The sequence below is a fragment of the Littorina saxatilis genome, linkage group LG13 (assembly GCF_037325665.1).
Source record: "Littorina saxatilis isolate snail1 linkage group LG13, US_GU_Lsax_2.0, whole genome shotgun sequence".
Lineage (NCBI taxonomy): Eukaryota > Metazoa > Mollusca > Gastropoda > Littorinimorpha > Littorinidae > Littorina > Littorina saxatilis.
The window spans coordinates 36,945,446-36,964,184 of NC_090257.1; the positions used below are offsets into that span (position 1 = coordinate 36,945,446).

The window sequence follows — 18,739 nt, forward strand, 5'->3', positions numbered from 1 at the left end:
GTAAGGGCGTCTAAATCTGTTCTACAGAGGTCACTGAAGCACATATACTGTTCCCTTCTTAATCTAGTTCAGTGTTCATGTGTGGGTTTTCAGTAGGCGTTTGCTCCAGGATAGGAATCATAGAAGCATTTATGGAATAATGTGTCTCATGCAACTCGAAGGCAAAAAGTGTGACACTGCACTTTGCAATATGAATCCTTTGAGTTTGAATACTGGTTATGATACAGGGGTGGTGGTGATGGAGGATGGTGGGGGATGTGATTTGAAATTTCGCCTGATGTTTGGTTATTAAAGATACATTACTCCCCGTAAAAACAGTCATGTACACCAAAAGAACATCCTTCGTTGCGTAAACTATCACAGTTCTGTCCAGATTTTATTCGGAGAAAAGAGCATCTTTCATTGCGTAAACTATCACAGTTCTGTCCAGATTTTATTCGGAGAAAAGAGCATCCTTCGTTGCGTAAACTATCACAGTTCTGCGTAAGCCATCACATATCTGTACATGGGCAAAAGAGCATCCCTCGTTGCGTAAACTGTCACAGTTCTGTCCAGATTTTATTCGGAGAAAAGAGCATCCTTCGTTGCGTAAACTATCACAGTTCTGTCCAGATTTTATTCGGAGAAAAGAGCATCCTTCGTTGCGTAAACTATCACAGTTCTGTCCAGATTTTATTCGGAGAAAAGAGCATCCTTCGTTGCGTAAACTGTCACAGTTCTGTCCAGATTTTATTCAGAGAAAAGAGCATCCTACGTTGCGTAAACTGTGACAGTTTTATCCAGATTTTATTCGGAGAAAAGAGCATCCTTCGTTGCGTAAACTATCACAGTTTTGTCCAGATTTTATTCAGAGAAAAGAGCATCCTTCGTTGCGTAAACTATCACTTTTCTGTCCAGATTTGAACATGGGGAAAAGAGCATCCTTCGTTCCGTAAGCCATCACATATCTGTGCAGATATTTACATGGGCCAAAGAGGATCCTTCGTTACGTAAACTGTCAAAGTTCTCTCCAGATTTTTACATGGGGAAAAGAGCATCCTTCTCTGCGTAAACCATCACACATCTGTTTAGATTGATACATGGGGAAAACGGCATCCTTCGTTGCATCAACCATCACAGAATTGTCCACATTTCTACATGCGGAATAGAGGACCCTTCCTTGCGACAGTTTGTAGGCTGCCTCCTTCGTAGAGTGGGGACGTTTTTCACAAATCCTTTTGCAGATTGACAGTCACAAAATTAATTCGGGAAAAAAATATGACCACGCAGCACAGACTGTTGAGTTTGGTTTGACCTGGTAGAAAGATGCCTGTAGTGCGTATTAATTAAACCAATCTGTGATGGTTTGCGTGAGGTTTTTAACGAGAAGGAGGGTACCTTTAAATCTTTTGCGCTGGAAGCACACCTGAGGCAGTTCTCATGTCTATTAAATTATTGCTCGTGAAATATGATCAGTCTTTCAAAGGAAAAAAATGAAATCCTCTTTCTGATTCCTGGACTTAGTCTTTCGTTCTTTTATGCCCGTTCGGTGTTTTGTCTTATATGAGCTACGTAGGAAAGCAAGCAGAGGAGAGTTGATAAGATGATTGAAGGTCAAGAAAAATCCTGCCAAAAATAAAGATGGACCAGATCTGGTATGATGGATGAAAATAATATGATACGCGTTCCTGTGAACTGGCCTTTACCAGTTGCTGCAGATTGACTGTTCATATTGACTTAGTGCAGCGCTTCAAACGTGGTGCTAGGAAACACAGTCAAAGAGGTGCAGAAAAAAGAAACCATCGTTTATTGTATTAAATTAAAGCAGCAATGTACGTTTCGAGAAAAGAATGGTTGTACTCCATTGATATGATTAAATGCATGTCTATCCGTCATACCCACTCTATTATTATGTGACTTCTATACATTGCATGACAAATTGTAAAATTGCCTGAAGAAAAAAACATTGAAGAAAAACAATGCATGTTTTACTGTTCTTTGCAACATATTTGAACACATCGTTTATTCAGAGAATCGTTCGAGTTTGCTGATGACCCTCCGGTGGAAGACAATATCCTTTTCATTAAAAAATAGGGAACGCGCAGTGGATTTCTTACTCGACCTTTACCCTGGCTTGTTTTCTATGGCCGATTAAGAATCGCCTGCAGTTCGGTCACCAAACCTTGCGCATTCTTTATTGATGACCGTTTTCACCTAGGTCTTCCAAGAGCTTGTTTTTCTTACGGGGGCCGGTCGCCAAGTTGTGCCCTGGTCTCCTGAGAAAATTCATGGGTTTCGTGTTTGCTCGGGTTTCTTGCAAGCCTGCGAGGATTGTTTTCCTGTCTGGCCAATTTTGTCCCGGTCCAGGAGTTGTGTGGCTCTTGCACTTCTGTTCTGAAACAATGCTGACAGGGAAGGGCTGGTGGAAATAAGACGGAAGGGGGTGGGGTGGTGGGTACGTGCGTGCGTGCGTGCGTGTGTGAGTGTGTGTGTGTGTTTGTGTGTGTGTGGTGTGTGTGTGTGTGTGTGCGTGTGTGTTTCAGACAGACAGACAGACTGACGGATGGACGGACAGATAGATATAGACAGACAGAGAATCAAACACAGATTATGTATACATTTCTGGAGCTACAGAGTGCTGGACACACACAAACACACGCACACAAACACACGCACACACTGTCTCAGTATATCGCTGCGTCTGTTTATCTCTTTCTCCAGTTCCAACAGACTCCAAATTTATTTCCCCGATGCCACATCACTTCGTATGAACGTCTCTTGTAGTTTGACAGTAACTTTGGCGGTAGACTAGTGTTTTGTGTCTCTATATCTGTGTGTGTTTGTGTCCGGTATTAGTCCCTTGTGAGGGTGGCCTACGAATTGCCTGCAGACAAGAGTTTTGTGGCTTGAACTTTGTGTATAATTTCCTCATAGTATTCCCTTGTGCCGGTGACCGACCAGTTGCCTATAATCCTCGGTTTCTCGTGTGTTAATGTGTGTTTAAAAGACGTGCGGGATTAGACGGTGGTTTATATTTGTTTTTGTCTGACACATTGTCAACCTTTATTTGGGGTGCTATGCCCAGCTAGCTTGTGCTGGGTTGATGTGCCCCGACTGTCTGTAGTTTGTAAGATTGTTCTGTGAGTTTGTTTACTTGCTTGTTTGTTTATGTGTTTGTTTCTTGCTGTTTTGTTTGAATTTTCTTTTGTTCTCTTTTTTACATTTAGTCAAGTTTTGAATAAATGTTTTAACATAGAGGGGGAATCGAGACGAGGGTCGTGGTGTATGTGTGTGTGTGTGTGTGTGTCTGTGCGTGTGTGTGTGTAGAGCGATTCAGACCAAACTACTGGACCGATCTTTATGAAATTTTACATGAGAGTTCCTGGGAATGATATCCCCGGACATTTTTTCTTTTTTTCGATAAATACCTTTGATGACGTCATATCCGGCTTTTTGTAAAAGTTGAGGCGGCACTGTCACACCCTCATTTTTTAATCAAATTGATTGAAATTTTGGCCAAGCAATCTTCGACGAAGGCCGGACTTCGGTATTGCATTTCAGCATGGAGGCTTAAAAATTAATTAATGACTTTGGTCATTAAAAATCTGAAAATTGTAAAAAAAAATAAAAAATTATCAAACGATCCAAATTTACGTTCATCTCATTCTTAATCATTTTCTGATTCCAAAAACATATAAATATGTTATATTTGGATTAAAAACAAGCTCTGAAAATTAAAAATATAAAAATTATGATCAAAATAAAATTTTCGAAATCAATTTAAAAACACTTTCATCTTATTCCTTGTCGGTTCCTGATTCCAAAAACATATAGATATGATATGTTTGGATCAAAAACACGCTCAGAAAGTTAAAACGAAGAGAGGTACAGAAAAGCGTGCTATCCTTCTCAGCGCAACTACTACCCCGCTCTTCTTGTCAATTTCACTGCCTTTGCCACGAGCGGTGGACTGACGATGCTACGAGTATACGGTCTTGCTGAAAAATTGCATTGCGTTCAGTTTCATTCTGTGAGTTCGACAGCTTGACTAAATGTTGTATTTTCGCCTTACGCGACTTGTTTACATTTAGTCAAGTTTTGACTAAATGTTTTAACATATAGGGGGAATCGAGACGAGGGTCGTGGTGTATGTGTGTGTGTGTGTGTGTGTCTGTGCGTGTGTGTGTGTAGAGCGATTCAGACCAAACTACTGGACCGATCTTTATGAAATTTTACATGAGAGTTCCTGGGTATGAAATCCCCAGACTGTTTTTTCATTGTTTCGATAAATGTCTTATGACGTCATATCCGGCTTTTTGTAAAAGTTGAGGCGGCACTGTCACACCTTCATTTTTCAATCAAATTGATTGAAATTTTGGCCAAGCAATCTTCGACAAAGGCCGGACTTCGGTATTGCATTTCAGCATGGAGGCTTAAAAATTAATTAATGACTTTGGTCATTAAAAATCTGAAAATTCTAATTAAAATTATTTTTTTATAAAACGATTCAAAATTATTTTTATTTTATTCTTCATCATGTTCTGATTCCAAAAACATATAAATATGTTATATTTGGATTAAAAACAAGCTCTAAAAATTAAAAATATAAAAATTATGATTAAAAATAAATTTCCCAACTCGTTTTAAAAACAATTTCATCTTATTCCTTGTCGGTTTCTGATTCCAAAAACATATAGATATTATATGTTTGGATTAAAATCATGCTCAGAAAGTTAAAACGAAGAGAGGTACAGTAAAGCGTGCTATGCAGCACAGCGCAACCGCTACCGCGCTGAACAGGCTCGTCACTTTCACTGCCTTTTGCACTAGCGGCGGACTACGGTCATTGTGAAAAAATGCAGTGCGTTCAGTTTCATTCTGTGAGTTCCACAGCTTGACTAAATGTAGTAATTTCGCCTTACGCGACTTGTTTAATTCTCTACATGCTCGTGCGTACCATGTGCATTTGACAAATTGCTACAAAGGGAGTCTTTCTCTTTACATCAACACTTACTTGCCTGCACTGAATTGAGTTTCGTAATGTATATCCACCCCTCGCGGGTTAGGGGGAAGGATTTATCCGATGCTCCCCAGCATGTCGTAAGAGGCGACTAACGGATTCTGGTTCTCCTTTTACCCTTGTTAAGTGTTTCTTGTATAGAATATAGTCAATGTTTGTAAAGATTTTAGTCAAGCCGTATGTAAGAAATGTTAAGTCCTTTGCAGTACTGGAAACTTGCATTCTCCCAGTAAGGTCATATATTGTACTACGTTGCAAGCCCCTGGAGCAATTTTTTGATTAGTGCTTTTGTGAACAAGAAACAATTAACAAGTGGCTCTATCCCACCCCCCCCCCCCCCCCCCCCCCCTTTCCCCGTCGCGATATAACCTTGAACGGTTGAAAACGACGTTAAACACCAAATAAAGAAAGAAAGAATGTATATCCGTCCTAAGTCAAACCGAGACCGTTTAGATTCCATTGTATCTACTATTTCTACAAATGATACGGGCAAGGCAAAACATCATTTCTGTGATGTTCACATGGTGTACGTTCCTCAACGGATATGACGTTGCCCGCAGCATCAGTTTGCATGCAGCTAGCTACTTTTTGTAATCGTGTTCGTCCCTGCTTCAGTGCATGTAACGATCTTAATGCAACATTTGTCTGCAGTGAATTAAGTTGTTTAATACACGTATTTCGACCCTTAATTAACCCAGAAGGCTTGCTGTGCTCGTGGGTATTATTTCTACATTTGCACCAGCTCCTGTGATTTGCACCGACAAAGCAACATTTCAACCGGCATTTCTGTGATTTACACATTTTCGTTTCGTTATTAGAGTTATTGATGATGATTGATGGGTTGAGAGCATGTGCGTTAAGCAAACTGCAGTGCACACACTAGGGACGTTTACACAAATCGGCAGGACAACAAAGTTTTGTGATAAATTGATTGCTTAGCAAATAGGACATTATGGATGTGTTTGTAGAATTCTCCGCTGATTCGTAAACTACAAAATTATTGATTGAGTTTTGTGGAAAAGATTAAGTGTTTATTGGTCTGTATTTAAGATGTTTGGTTTGTATTGATTCTCGTGGGTTTGTGTGTATGAGTGTGTGTGTGTGTGTGTGTGTGTGTGTGTGTGTGTGTGTGTGTGTGTGTGTGTGTGTGTGTGTGTGTGTGTTTCAACAAAATAAGCCTACATTTTTAGCAATTGAAACAGCCCATCAACCAGCTGATCATTCATTCATTGTTGACTCAATAAAAGGCGTGTAGTGCCGTCACTAGCGTGTAAATTATTTAAAGGTGAGCTGAAAGCCCTTTGAGAATAGAATTCTTATAATCTGGCCCAATTTTTTCATGTTCTTGTTTATGTTGGGAGTAGTGCAGTTTGTATTTGTTCTGGGTTTGTGTGTATATGTAACTCTGTCTGTCTGTTTGTTTGTCTGTCTGTCCATCTGTCAGTTTGCCTTCCAGCCTGTGTGAACTTGTTTGTCTGTTTGTGTGTGTCTCTGAATGTGCGTGGTTGTTAATTTGTCTGTCTCTCTGTCTGGTTCTGCGAGTCCGCATATATATGAGTGAGTGAATGTCGGCTTGTCTTCACGACTGTCTTTCTGTCTGTCTGGGGCTATCCTTGTCTCTGTATGTAAGCATGTGTGGCCGTCGATCTGTATGCCCATGCGTCTATCCATGCTTGTGGCTACATGGTATGTGTGTATCTGTGTCTGTATCATTCAGTGAATGAATGAGTAAGATAATGAACTGCAGCCTTACCTTATTTCTTTGTCACATTCACATTATTTGGTAGTTCTTAGAGATTTCACGGTCTTCTCCCTTACCCTCGCTCTTTTTGCTTTTTCCCCGTTTCCTCTCTCTCTCTCTCTCTCTCTCTCTCTCTCTCTCTCTCTCTCTCTCTCTCTCTCTCTCTCTCTCTCTCTCCTATCTCTATCTCTCTCTCTCTCTCTCTCTCTCCCTCTCTCACTCGCTCTCACTCGCTCTCTCTCTCTCTCTCTCTCTCTCTCGCTCGCTCTCTCTCGCCCTCTCTCTCCCTCTCTCTCTCTCTCTCTCTCTCTCTCTCTCTCTCTCTCTCTCTCTCTCTCTCTCTCTCTCTCTCTCTCTGCCCCCCTCCCCTCCTCCTACATCCCCCGCGTTCAAATGTAAGACCCCATTACACTGAATTTAACTTTTATGTGCATTGTTACTCCTGAGAAGAAAGGAAGTGGGAGCAAAGCGTTCAGATAATGTCTCTCTTTGCTGGCTAATGCGTGTTTGTTTTTGCTTGGTTTTTCAGAGTCAGGAATTGCGTCAAGATGCAAGATCAACGGAGAACGATTCACACGTCCAAGGATCCACTACAACTCAGGTCAGTTGATCTGCATGATTGCTTTTGTGTGTGTGTGTGTGTGTGTGTGTGTGTGTGTGTGTGTGTGTGTGTGTGTGTGTGTGTGTGTGTGTGTGTGTGTGTGAGTGTTTGTGTGGGTGTGTGTGTCTGTCTGTCTGTCTGTCTGTCTGTCTGTCTGTCTGTCTGTCTGTCTGTCTGTCTGTCTGTCTGTCTGTCTTGTCTGTCTGTGTCTGTTGCTTCGTATTTCCTTTTTTTCTTGATGCTTTTTTCGTCTTCCTCGATTTCTCTCCTCCTTTCTTTTTTGAAATTTTTATTTCGATTGGTTTGTTGTTTGGTTTGTGAATTCGTTCTTTGTTGTTGTTTTCTTTCGCTCGCTCGGTCATTCGTTCTGTTGTTCGTTTGTTGATTGTTTCCTTGGTTGGTTGATCAGATGTATCTTGGGATCTTAAGGTTGTGACGATTCTTCTGTGTCGGTATATTACACTCTCTATTTTTGTAGGTTGATGTCTGTTTGTGTCTGTGTGTAAAAATGTTCTTTGTCTGTATGTCTGTGTGTTATTTTGTGTTCTGCCTGCACCTCTTGTAATTACTGCCTTTAAAAAAACAGATTTGTTTTTCATTAAATATCGGATCCTTTCAAGAAAAAGAAACTATCCGAGTTTCTTATTTTATTTTATTTTGGTGTTTTTTTGTGTATCTGAAACTTAGACTCAATTGATATTTGAGAAAATAGAAGAACTTGCTCTTAAAAGTGTTTCGTGTTTCTCTTTACGTCTCCTGATGAGACAGCAAACCCCGTTCAATGAATCCTGATATTCAATTCCCAACCTCATTTAACGCCCGTGTAAACGGCTTTCTGTTTTTATCTTTTGTTTTGAGTTTTTCGCCAGATTTTTGCTGAGCATCGATAAATCGAAACGCACCCTGAGTTGTGAAGTGAGTTATAACCGTTGCCTGCCGAAGCGTACATATTTTAAGGGCTGCAGGGTTTTCTTTTCGTTTTCCTTTCTGCCTTGAAATCGTTTGTGCGAAAGGAAAGGGTCGAAAAAGAGACGGCGAGGAAAGGGGGGTGAAACATGTTTTTATTAATGATTGATAGATATTCTGGGGGATGTTTTCTTTTTTCGTAGAACTTAATTTTGACTGGCACGACAATAAACAGAATCGGATCTGAGTATTTCAATGTCCGAACTAAAAAAAAATTTGATTAGTCTTTTCTATTCAATCAATCAATCAATATGAGGCTTATATCGCGCGTATTCCGTGGGTACAGTTCTAAGCGCAGGGATTTATTTATTTTTATTTTATGCAATTTATATCGCGCACATATTCAAGGCGCAGGGATTTATTTATGCCGTGTGAGATGGAATTTGTTTACACAATACATCACGCATTCACATCGGCCAGCAGATCGCAGCCATTTCGGCGCATATCCTACTTTTCACGGCCTATTATTCCAAGTCACACGGGTATTTTGGTGGACATTTTTATCTATGCCTATACAATTTTGCCAGGAAAGACCCTTTTGTCAATCGTGGGATCTTTAACGTGCACACCCCAATGTCGTGTACACGAAGGGACCCCGGTTTTCGTCTCATCCAAAAGACTAGCACTTGAACCCACCACCTAGGTTAGGAAAGGGGGGAGTAAATTGCTAACGCCCTGACCCAGGATCGAACTCGCAACCTCTCGCTTCCGAGCGCAAATGCGTTACCACTCGGCCACCCAGTCCTTCAATTATGGCACTGTGATTTATTTTGTATTGTGGTTCCGGTCGGATCAAACTTCTTTATAGCGGATATTATATTCTAAATTCAGAAAATGACTACCGATGTCTATAATAGATTCTCTTTTATTTATGAGAGTCTGCAAATTGTCCACCATTGCAACGACTGGAGCAAAAAGGTCTCCTGTCCGCGTTCAAAAAGGGTATTCCATTTCGAGCGCTTATCCTGGCCAAAAACAAGACTCAAGTTGTCAGCAAATTAATCGTGCGCGGTAAAGTAAGTTGCGTTCCTGCCTTGTCTGGACGCCCCGCTGACAGGAAATAAATTCCGTTTCGGGGATATCCCCAGTGAATCGCCTTGTCGGTATACCGACAATGTAATAGGTCAAAGGGGTATACCGGTACAGGGAAGCTTCCCCTCCCGGGACTCATCTGGATGTCCCCAGAGCTTGTCTTGTTGCGGGTTTTATTGATGAGTCGGAAGAAGATGGATGCGCTTGGTGTGTGCTTTGGTTCTCTTTTAAGGTCCATTTATACCCAACGTTTTCGGCTAGGTGGGATTTACAATACAATACAATACAATACAATACAATACAATACAATGATACTGTATTATCTCAACAGAGAAATTACATTGTGGCTGAACACATAATAACACATATTATTACCAATTCAGTGCCCCATATGTCTTTTTGACCAATCAGGACGGATTCTAGGTGACCCTCTAAATGTTAAAACGTTCAGGCAGGGACCCTTTTTGTTTATCACGCTAAAAATAACAAGACAAAGTAATAATGTAATTCAACAATATCAGCGTGATTTATTTTAAAGAATGACACTTCAAAATGCTGTCAGGTAATAAATACTCTCTTTATCTAAAAAATACCGAAAAGCGAGTTTTGTCGGTGGGTGCGTAACGGAACAGCAAGGCACCGCCCATCGTCTGAGTGTGTAATGCCGACCGCTCACTTGAAATCTAAATGATCCAAGTTCGAAAAAATCAAGTGAAATTGCGCCACTCGCTTTACATCTAAATTTAATGTATCTTTACGTCATTTCCCATCCGTCTGGAGTCGGTTCTAAATCTGTCGCTCTCTGTTCAACGAGAAAAAGCGAAGCAACCGAAACGCATGTTCAACATGGTTTATCTTGTGAGATTGTTGTGTGTCAAAGGCATTTGACCTGTGAATATTCATCACGTCAGGTGTGTTACTCTGATTGGCTGACTCAGGTCACGAGAATTCTTTGACTGACAGGCATAATCAGGTAGAAGCGCTCAAGTTCCCATAGCGGCTGTTCTGTCTAATTCGCGGGGTTGCTTCGAAATTTCTTTTGGTCGAATTAAACGGTAATAAAACCGTTACTTCTAATATGCTAACTGTTAGCAAAGGATAACAGACATGTCTCACAAACGATAATCAGCATTCGCCTAAAAGGCTCATGCTTGATATCTTTTTTCTCGACATGTCTTGTTATCATTTGCTAACAGTCAGCATATTAGAAATAACTCATAATAACATTAAAACGCAATTAAAATATAAACAACAATTACACACACACACACACACACACACACACACACACACACACACACACACACACACACACACACACACACACACACACACACACATTTGTGGGTGTCACTGACAGGGTGTTTCATTTGTTGTTATGTTGGTTGGTGCGGAAAGCGAGGGCTTAAATCTAGGACCAGCAACACGGCAGATAAATACTGTAAACCAAATAATAACCATTATTCCGATGAGGATTGTGGTATTTAAGGAAGCGGAGAAGATCTTCAAAACGAAAAGGTTTCTTGTGCTAAACATTGTCGGTAATGTCAAAGGAAATATCAATATCATATTGCTTTTAAGAGCACGTTTATAAGCTTTGCTTGTTGTGCTCCATTTACTAATTGATTGTATGCGGCTTTGTTGTATGCAATTTTGCTGAATAAAATTGTTTAAACCAAAGGAAAGGGGTACTGAGAATGCGGATTTCAGCTTTGTATCCGCTGATAGTGCATGTCCACGTGTGTGCGTGTCTCTCAGATCAGGTGTGTGTGTGTGTGCCACACGTCAGATTGAATTTGCAATGTTCATTCAGAGTAGTACTAACCCACCAATACGTATGTCAAAAAAGCAGTGTTGGTAGAAAACAAAATTCGACAGATGCAGGTGATCGTGGTAGACAAAAATAGAGCATGCTCTTTTATTAAAAGCAAACACCTCGGCTCACCATCCCAGATGGGCAGGATTTTACATGGGAAGAGACCACTTGGTAACATATGTAACCGAGTGCCGAAACACTACGATCACCTCGGGAAGCGAAGTGCAATCAAACAGGTTTGAAAATATTAGGGCTAATTTCTTAGCCCTATAAAAACTGTTATGCAAACCCGAAGGTTTCCATGAACATACAGACAATCGGAAACCACCAGACCCTATCACAAACAGAATTCTACAATACACCGGTGTTGACTTAAAGGCCAACAACTCGGGTGCAGAGTCTGCTGTGAAAGGAGCGGTAGCCTCGCCTGTCACAATCTACAAACAAAATAACAACCTTACTACTTGCGGTGGTGGGTTGGAATGTTTGGTATTTTTTGTTAATACGTATATAAAAATTGCTTTTACAAAGTTAATTCATGAAAATAATCTCGGTATGCAAACATCGTTATGTCATCGTGTTCTTTTTAACGACAGAGCCTGAATTTGATTACGAACATTTCGGACAACCGTTCAGTAGCACACACAGTTGCACAAAAAGATCAAAATAGCTTGTTGCTTGCTGTGTCGTCACGTGTAAAACTTCAATGTTGGCACAAAACGCAGGGTGATATTGCTCCAATGTCGTCCTGCTCTATCCTTGTCGTTCACACCTCAGGTGTGCATCACACGGACACGTCACAGTGGTTCCGCATCTCTCCCACAAGCGTGTCAATACCGAAGAACCACACGCGTATGCATGCGCAAGCAGGAACGCGCACACGCAGAGAAAGGAGAGAAAGGGAGAGAGAATGGAGAGAGAGAGAGAGAGAGAGAGAGAGAGAGTGTGTGTGTGTGTGTGTGTATGTGTGTGTGTGTGTGTGTGTGTGTGTGTGAGTGTGAGTGTGTGTGTGATTGTGTGTAAGTGTAAGTTTGTGTGTGTGTGTGTGTGTGTGCACGGTTTGTGTGCATGCGTTAGTGCGTGTATGTGTGTGCGTGCATGCGTTAGTGCGTGTATGTATGTGTGTCTGTTTGTGCGTTAATGTGTGTATGCATGTCTGTGCGTGCGCGCGCGCGTGTGTATGCGTGCGTGTGTGCGCGCGTGTGTATGCGTGCGGGCGTGCGTGCATGCGTGTGTGTGTGTGTGTGTGTGCAGCCATCAAACGGAACCGCCACCATTAATGCAGGGCGATCAAGTTGCCACTGCGCAGGGAATGCAGCAAGGGAGTTTCATTGCTCCTGTCATGTTTCAATTATTCATTGGGCATACAAGTTTTCGTTCGTCCCGTTCCCCGGCCCTTTGAAATTTCTGTTGGTGGGGATCTGGTTTCCAAGCGGTTGAGAGGTGTTGGATTTAAACAGCGCAAGCCGAGTGCCTGCGAAATGTTCCATCAGGTTTCGTTCCTATTCAAGTATTGACCGTCCCTTGATTGGATTTGTGGATTTAATAAAGCTTCCCTCGCAAAGCGAAGTGTCCGGTTTGCTTCAATGGACAAATGTTTTTTAAGTTACAGATGCACATTTGCACATCCAGGCTTGGTATGTTCGTGTTTTGCATCTCTGACGTATAGAAATACGCACGCCCCAATACGTTTGTATAGCGCGTAGGAAATGCAAGCATAGCGTTGCTGAGAGAAAAACAAACAAACGAAAACAACCAGACGGAAAAATGGTGGAAATACGAACGCCTCGATATGATTGTATACAGCGTAGGAAATGGAAGTAAAGCGCTGCTGAGAGATAAACAAACAAACGAAAACAACCCGACGGAAAAATGGTGGAAATACGAACGCCTCGATATGTTTGTGTACAGCGTAAGTAATATGCTACTCAGAAGGAAAAAAAAAAACAATCGAAAACAACCCGACGAAAAAATGGTGGAAATACGAACGCCTCGATATGTTTGTGTACAGCGCAAGTAATATGCTACTCAGAAGGGAAAAAAACAATCGAAAATAACCAGACAGAAAAATGGAAAAAGAACTTCTATCTATCTATTTGTTTATTTGATTGTTTACTTTAAGAGGGAAGACGGAAGACTTTTAGTTTTTTTTCTTGCTGTATTGTGTAGCTATTCCTTAATTGTGGAACTTTCTTTATTTTGAACCGACAGGATTTGTTTCGACAAACAAATCGGATGTAATGGTTCTTTTATTCTGGTCTTCTCTTGTGCTTTGCATTTGTTTACTCAGATTAAAACTTTGCACTGAAGTTTCGTGGACAGTTATGTTCATCAAATGGTGGGCAGCTTAAATTATGTCCATGATAACCTATGGTAATGGGCGCTTACGATGTAAAGTGTTTTCTTTAAAGAACTGTTTATAACAATAATAACAATAACAATAACAACACTTTATTGTCCATTAAAATGTTACATAAAAATGGACAATTTTCTTCGGCACACCCTGCCTGCCTGTAAACGATTATAACAACAATTGGACAAAAGGACAACACACATAAAACATAGGTTCACGTACGTAATAACAAGCACACCTATCATACTTCCAATAACACTGACCTAAAGTGCTGTCCGTGTCATCTTTAAATTCAATAAATAAACAAATTATGCACTGTAAGACCTTCCATGTTCTCAATGACATACTATTTCCAAATAAAAGACACATTGCTTTGTCCCGTAGTCAAATTAAAGATGCACTCCTTCTCCTAAAAACAGTTCCACACACCATCTCACGATTTTACGTGAGATAAGACACCCCACTCGGACACACATTAAAAATCAACATACTCACCAAAACATTACCAATGTGCCAAGGCAGTTCAATTTTGAATGTTTGTGACTAAGAAGAGCAGAAGGGCTCTAAGTCGACCAATAGTGGGTGCAATCCCTGTAGGTGCACTTCCTGTGGGTGGTTTCCCTGTATACTAGCTTACATGGGTGAGATTCTTCCGGTATATGCCGGAAATCCGGATTCAATTATGGCCTTTTTTTTCTCTCTTTTTTTCGGTTCGGTTGAGGTTCAAGATTCATGACAGTTTTCAGTCCCTCCCATGTACTTATACCCCTTCTGCCCAAGTAGAGGGGTGATGCTATCTCATGTAATTGCCCAAGTAGAGGGGTGATGCTATCTCATGTAATTGCCCATGTAGAGGGGTGATGCTATCTCATGTAATTGCCCAAGTAGAGGGGTGATGCTATCTCATGTAATTGCCCATGTAGAGGGGTGATGCTATCATGTAATTGCCCATGTAGAGGGGTGATGCTATCTCATGTAATTGCCCATGTAGAGGGGTGATGCTATCTCATGTAATTGCCCAAGTAGAGGGGTGATGCTATCTCATGTAATTGCCCATGTAGAGGGGTGATGCTATCTCATGTAATTGCCCATGTAGAGGGGTGATGCTATCTCATGTAATTGCCCATGTAGAGGGGTGATGCTATCTCATGTAATTGCCCATGTAGAGGGGTGATGCTATCTCATGTAATTGCCCATGTAGAGGGGTGATGCTATCTCATGTAATTGCCCATGTAGAGGGGTGATGCTATCTCATGTAATTGCCCATGTAGAGGGGTGATGCTATCTCATGTAATTGCCCATGTAGAGGGGTGATGCTATCTGATGTAATTGCCCATGTAGAGGGGTGATGCTATCTCATGTAATTGCCCATGTAGAGGGGTGATGCTATCTCATGTAATTGCCCATGTAGAGGGGAGATGCTATCTCATGTAATTGCCCATGTAGAGGGGTGATGCTATCTCATGTAATTGCCCAAGTAGAGGGGTGATGCTATCTCATGTAATTGCCCAAGTAGAGGGGTGATGCTATCTCATGTAATTGCCCAAGTAGAGGGGTGATGCTATCTCATGTAATTGCCCAAGTAGAGGGGTGATGCTATCTCATGTAATTGCCCAAGTAGAGGGGTGATGCTATCTCATGTAATTGCCCAAGTAGAGGGGTGATGCTATCTCATGTAATTGCCCAAGTAGAGGGGTGATGCTATCTCATGTAATTGCCCAAGTAGAGGGGTGATGCTATCTCATGTAATTGCCCAAGTAGAGGGGTGATGCTATCTCATGTAATTGCCCATGTAGAGGGGTGATGCTATCTCATGTAATTGCCCAAGTAGAGGGGTGATGCTATCTCATGTAATTGCCCATGTAGAGGGGTGATGCTATCTCATGTAATTGCCCATGTAGAGGGGTGATGCTATATCATGTAATTGCCCATGTAGAGGGGTGATGCTATCTCATGTAATTGCCCAAGTAGAGGGGTGATGCTATCTCATGTAATTGCCCATGTAGAGGGGTGATGCTATCTCATGTAATTGCCCAAGTAGAGGGGTGATGCTATCTCATGTAATTGCCCATGTAGAGGGGTGATGCTTTCTCATGTAATTGCCCCAGCAGAGGGGTGATGCTATCATGTAAAAGTCTGGGCAGTGAGACGTTAAACCGAACAGTTGTCACGGGAAGGAGCGTGCCTTTACATCCCAATCTTCCTGCGATAAAATGACATCTGCAACGTACGGACTCTCTTTGCTGGACCCGAGGGAGTCCCAGTGTGAGAGTATCGAGTACGACTCCCTTCTTCTTGTATGATATATGTGACCCTCCACCACGGAATGAGTCGCATGTCACCTTTGCATCATTTTCATATTTTTACATTTTCTTAAAGAGTTTTTTATGCTCTATCCAGTGGTGAAAACCGTTTTAGAAAAGAGCGAAAACTGTTTGAGTTATAAGCCTGTGACTAAGGTGACCCTCACACTGTTACCAGACACTCCCCGGACTTGTATTAAGCCTACCGCAGAACCGCGCGAGGTGACATGCGACTCATTTCGTGGTGGAGGGTCACATATAGACTTCAGTTTGTTAGTTGATTGGCGCAATGGCGTGGTGGTAAGACGTCGGCCTCCTAATCGGGAGGTCGTGAGTTCGAATCCCGGTCGCTGCCGCCTGGTGGGTTAAGAGTGGAGATTTTTCCGATCTCCCAGGTCAACTTATGTGCAGACCTGCTTGTGTACACGTGTACATTCGTGTGTACACGCAAGCACAAGACCAAGTGCGCACGGAAAAAATCCTGTAATCCATGTCGGAGTTCGGTGGGTTATGGAAACACGAAAATACCCAGCATGCCTACTCAACGAAAGCGGAGTGAAGCTGACTATGCTCTAAGAGTATAGTGTGGGGAACCCAAATGGGCAAACAAGCTCACACGTAACCAGAAAATTCTGGAACGCTGAAGAAGAAGCTGAAGAAGTAAGATAGGGTAGTCGGTGCAAATGGTTGTCATTTTGAGAAGGGATACACTAAAACAAGTAATCCGCAGAACCAGATTAACCAAACCAGGATCCGTTAAGTTCGAAAACAGTCAGATTTGGGAAATCTGTGTTTAATATACTGGGAAAATTTAGTTAAATGTTGTGATCTGGTGGTACATTAAATGTCTATGGATCTGTCGGTAAAGTGCATTAGTTCTTGTTTGATGGGTTACTTTATTGTATTATATGATAGGAGTAAATTTAGAAGAGAGTTGAAGTAGCAGGTATTGTCTGCGAAACAAAGTGTTGTAAGCGTTCTATTTATTTTTATTTTTTAACCGGTATTGTCGTTATATTTTGCCCTATTTATCGTCGTTCTCAATAGAAGACAACGTCTGATTTTGAGGATTTGACAGAACGTAGTAACATTCAGACTGCCACTGTGAAAAGAATACCCAATGTCCGTGCCACGACGAGATTTCTAGACACATTTACGTCAAAGAATGTCATGGGGAATGTTTATGTCATGCAAAAACTGGGACTTCCCTTGGATATCTGGAAGTTTATGTGTGTCCGGGCTGTTTTATTCCTACGGTGACCCGGACCTTGCATTACCCCCCATGAGTGTCCTTTTATTCCGATCTCAGACAACTTGTCTTCCCACTGAAATTAACCGAATGGAGAGGTGCATTGATAGAACTCGTGCATACTTGGAAGATTTTTGGGTTTGGTCTGTCGGTTTGTCTGCCTGTGTGTTTGTCTGTCTGTCTGTCTGTCTGTCTGTCTGTTTCTCTCTCTCTCTCTCTCTCTCTCTCTCTCTCTCTCTCTCTCTCTCTCTCTCTCTCACACACACACACACACTAACACACACACACGCACACACACACGCACACACACACACACACACACACACACACACACACTTACTGTCTTTAATCTGATGGTGGTCATCTTTCTTTTCTTGAGAATTTAGCATCAAAGCAGAATGATAGACACTTTTTCCATTGCCAAGTTTAACCCACCACGACGGCACGGTGCAGTCTACTACTCTCATTCCGTACCCGTCATGATACTACATTCACTCACATCCGGGTGCGTTCCAGGCAGAGCTAGAGATAAAGTCAAAGTCCCCAAACGAAGAGAATATTTATTACGGCAACCAATCACTGCCAAGCCTAGACTTCCAATAACCGTTTTGCACGTGCTTGTTTTCCGTGTAGCAATCGAGCAAAGCAAACGTGGGCTGCTAATAAATCAAGTGTAGAATTACAAATGGAAGCCGGAGAAAGACACAGAAAGCTTTAAGGTTTGGTTCAAAACATTTTGTTCACCAAAAAAACGAAAAACATCTTGTCAAAATTGTCGGTTGATATATATATATATATATATATTATATAAATATGCCGTGGATATAGAGACACACGCACACGCACACACACACACACACACACACACACACACACACACACAGCACCGTCACCCCCCCCCCCCCCCATCCCCCAGATCACACCCGCACACAAAGAACCGTCATTCCGCCACAAAGTACCAACTCAACTCAACTCACATTGCCACAACCCAAGGATAACATGGAAGAAACAAAGAACCGCAACTCCAAGAATCGAGCCGGCTCCTCCGACCGGATATGATCTTTCATTCCAGCGAAACCCTTGAAGCTTTGAGACCAAACAAGGGATGAAGCTGGCAGCGTTCACACGATATGGGATAGCTGGCCACCATTCCCTGCCCTCATCAAGGCAGATTTTTCTTGTCCGGCGATTTGCATGCACTTCACATGGGCCAGGAAAACACTGACCTCTAGCTCGCTCTGCACAAAGAACCAGGCTGTGGGAAACATTCAGGGCGAACTGCAATCACTCGGGGAAAAGCTCGTTTTCTTCTTCTGTGGAAGAGGGGAATAATAATTAAGATGCCGGAAGGTTGAGGTCCAAAGTGACGGTGTGTGTGTGTGTGTGTGTGTGTGTGTGTGCCTGTGTATGTATGTATGTATGTGTGTGTGTGTGTGTGTGTGTGTGTGTATGTATGTATGTGTGTGTTTGTGTGTGTGTGTGTGTGTATATATATATATGAATGTGTGTGTATGTGTAAGGTCTGTGTCAGTGTGTGTGTGTGTGTGTGTGTGTAGAGCGATTCAGAGTAAACTACTGGACCGATCTTTATGAAATTGTACATGAGAGTTCCTGGGTATTATATCCCCAGACGGTTTTTTTCATTTTTGCGATAAATGTCTTTGATGACGTCATATCCG

The 18,739-nt window shown here is 41.9% G+C and overlaps 1 protein-coding gene across 1 annotated transcript in view; it reads left to right on the plus strand.

Annotated features, from left to right (window-relative positions):
• The window catches only part of LOC138945879 (uncharacterized), a 131,317-nt gene that overhangs the window by 12,129 nt on the left and 100,449 nt on the right, over positions 1 to 18,739 (plus strand). Inside the window, exon 2 of the mRNA XM_070317400.1 lies at positions 7,270 to 7,341. Within this exon, the coding sequence (XP_070173501.1) occupies positions 7,270 to 7,341 (72 nt within the window). The remainder of the gene's footprint in view (positions 1 to 7,269; positions 7,342 to 18,739) is intronic.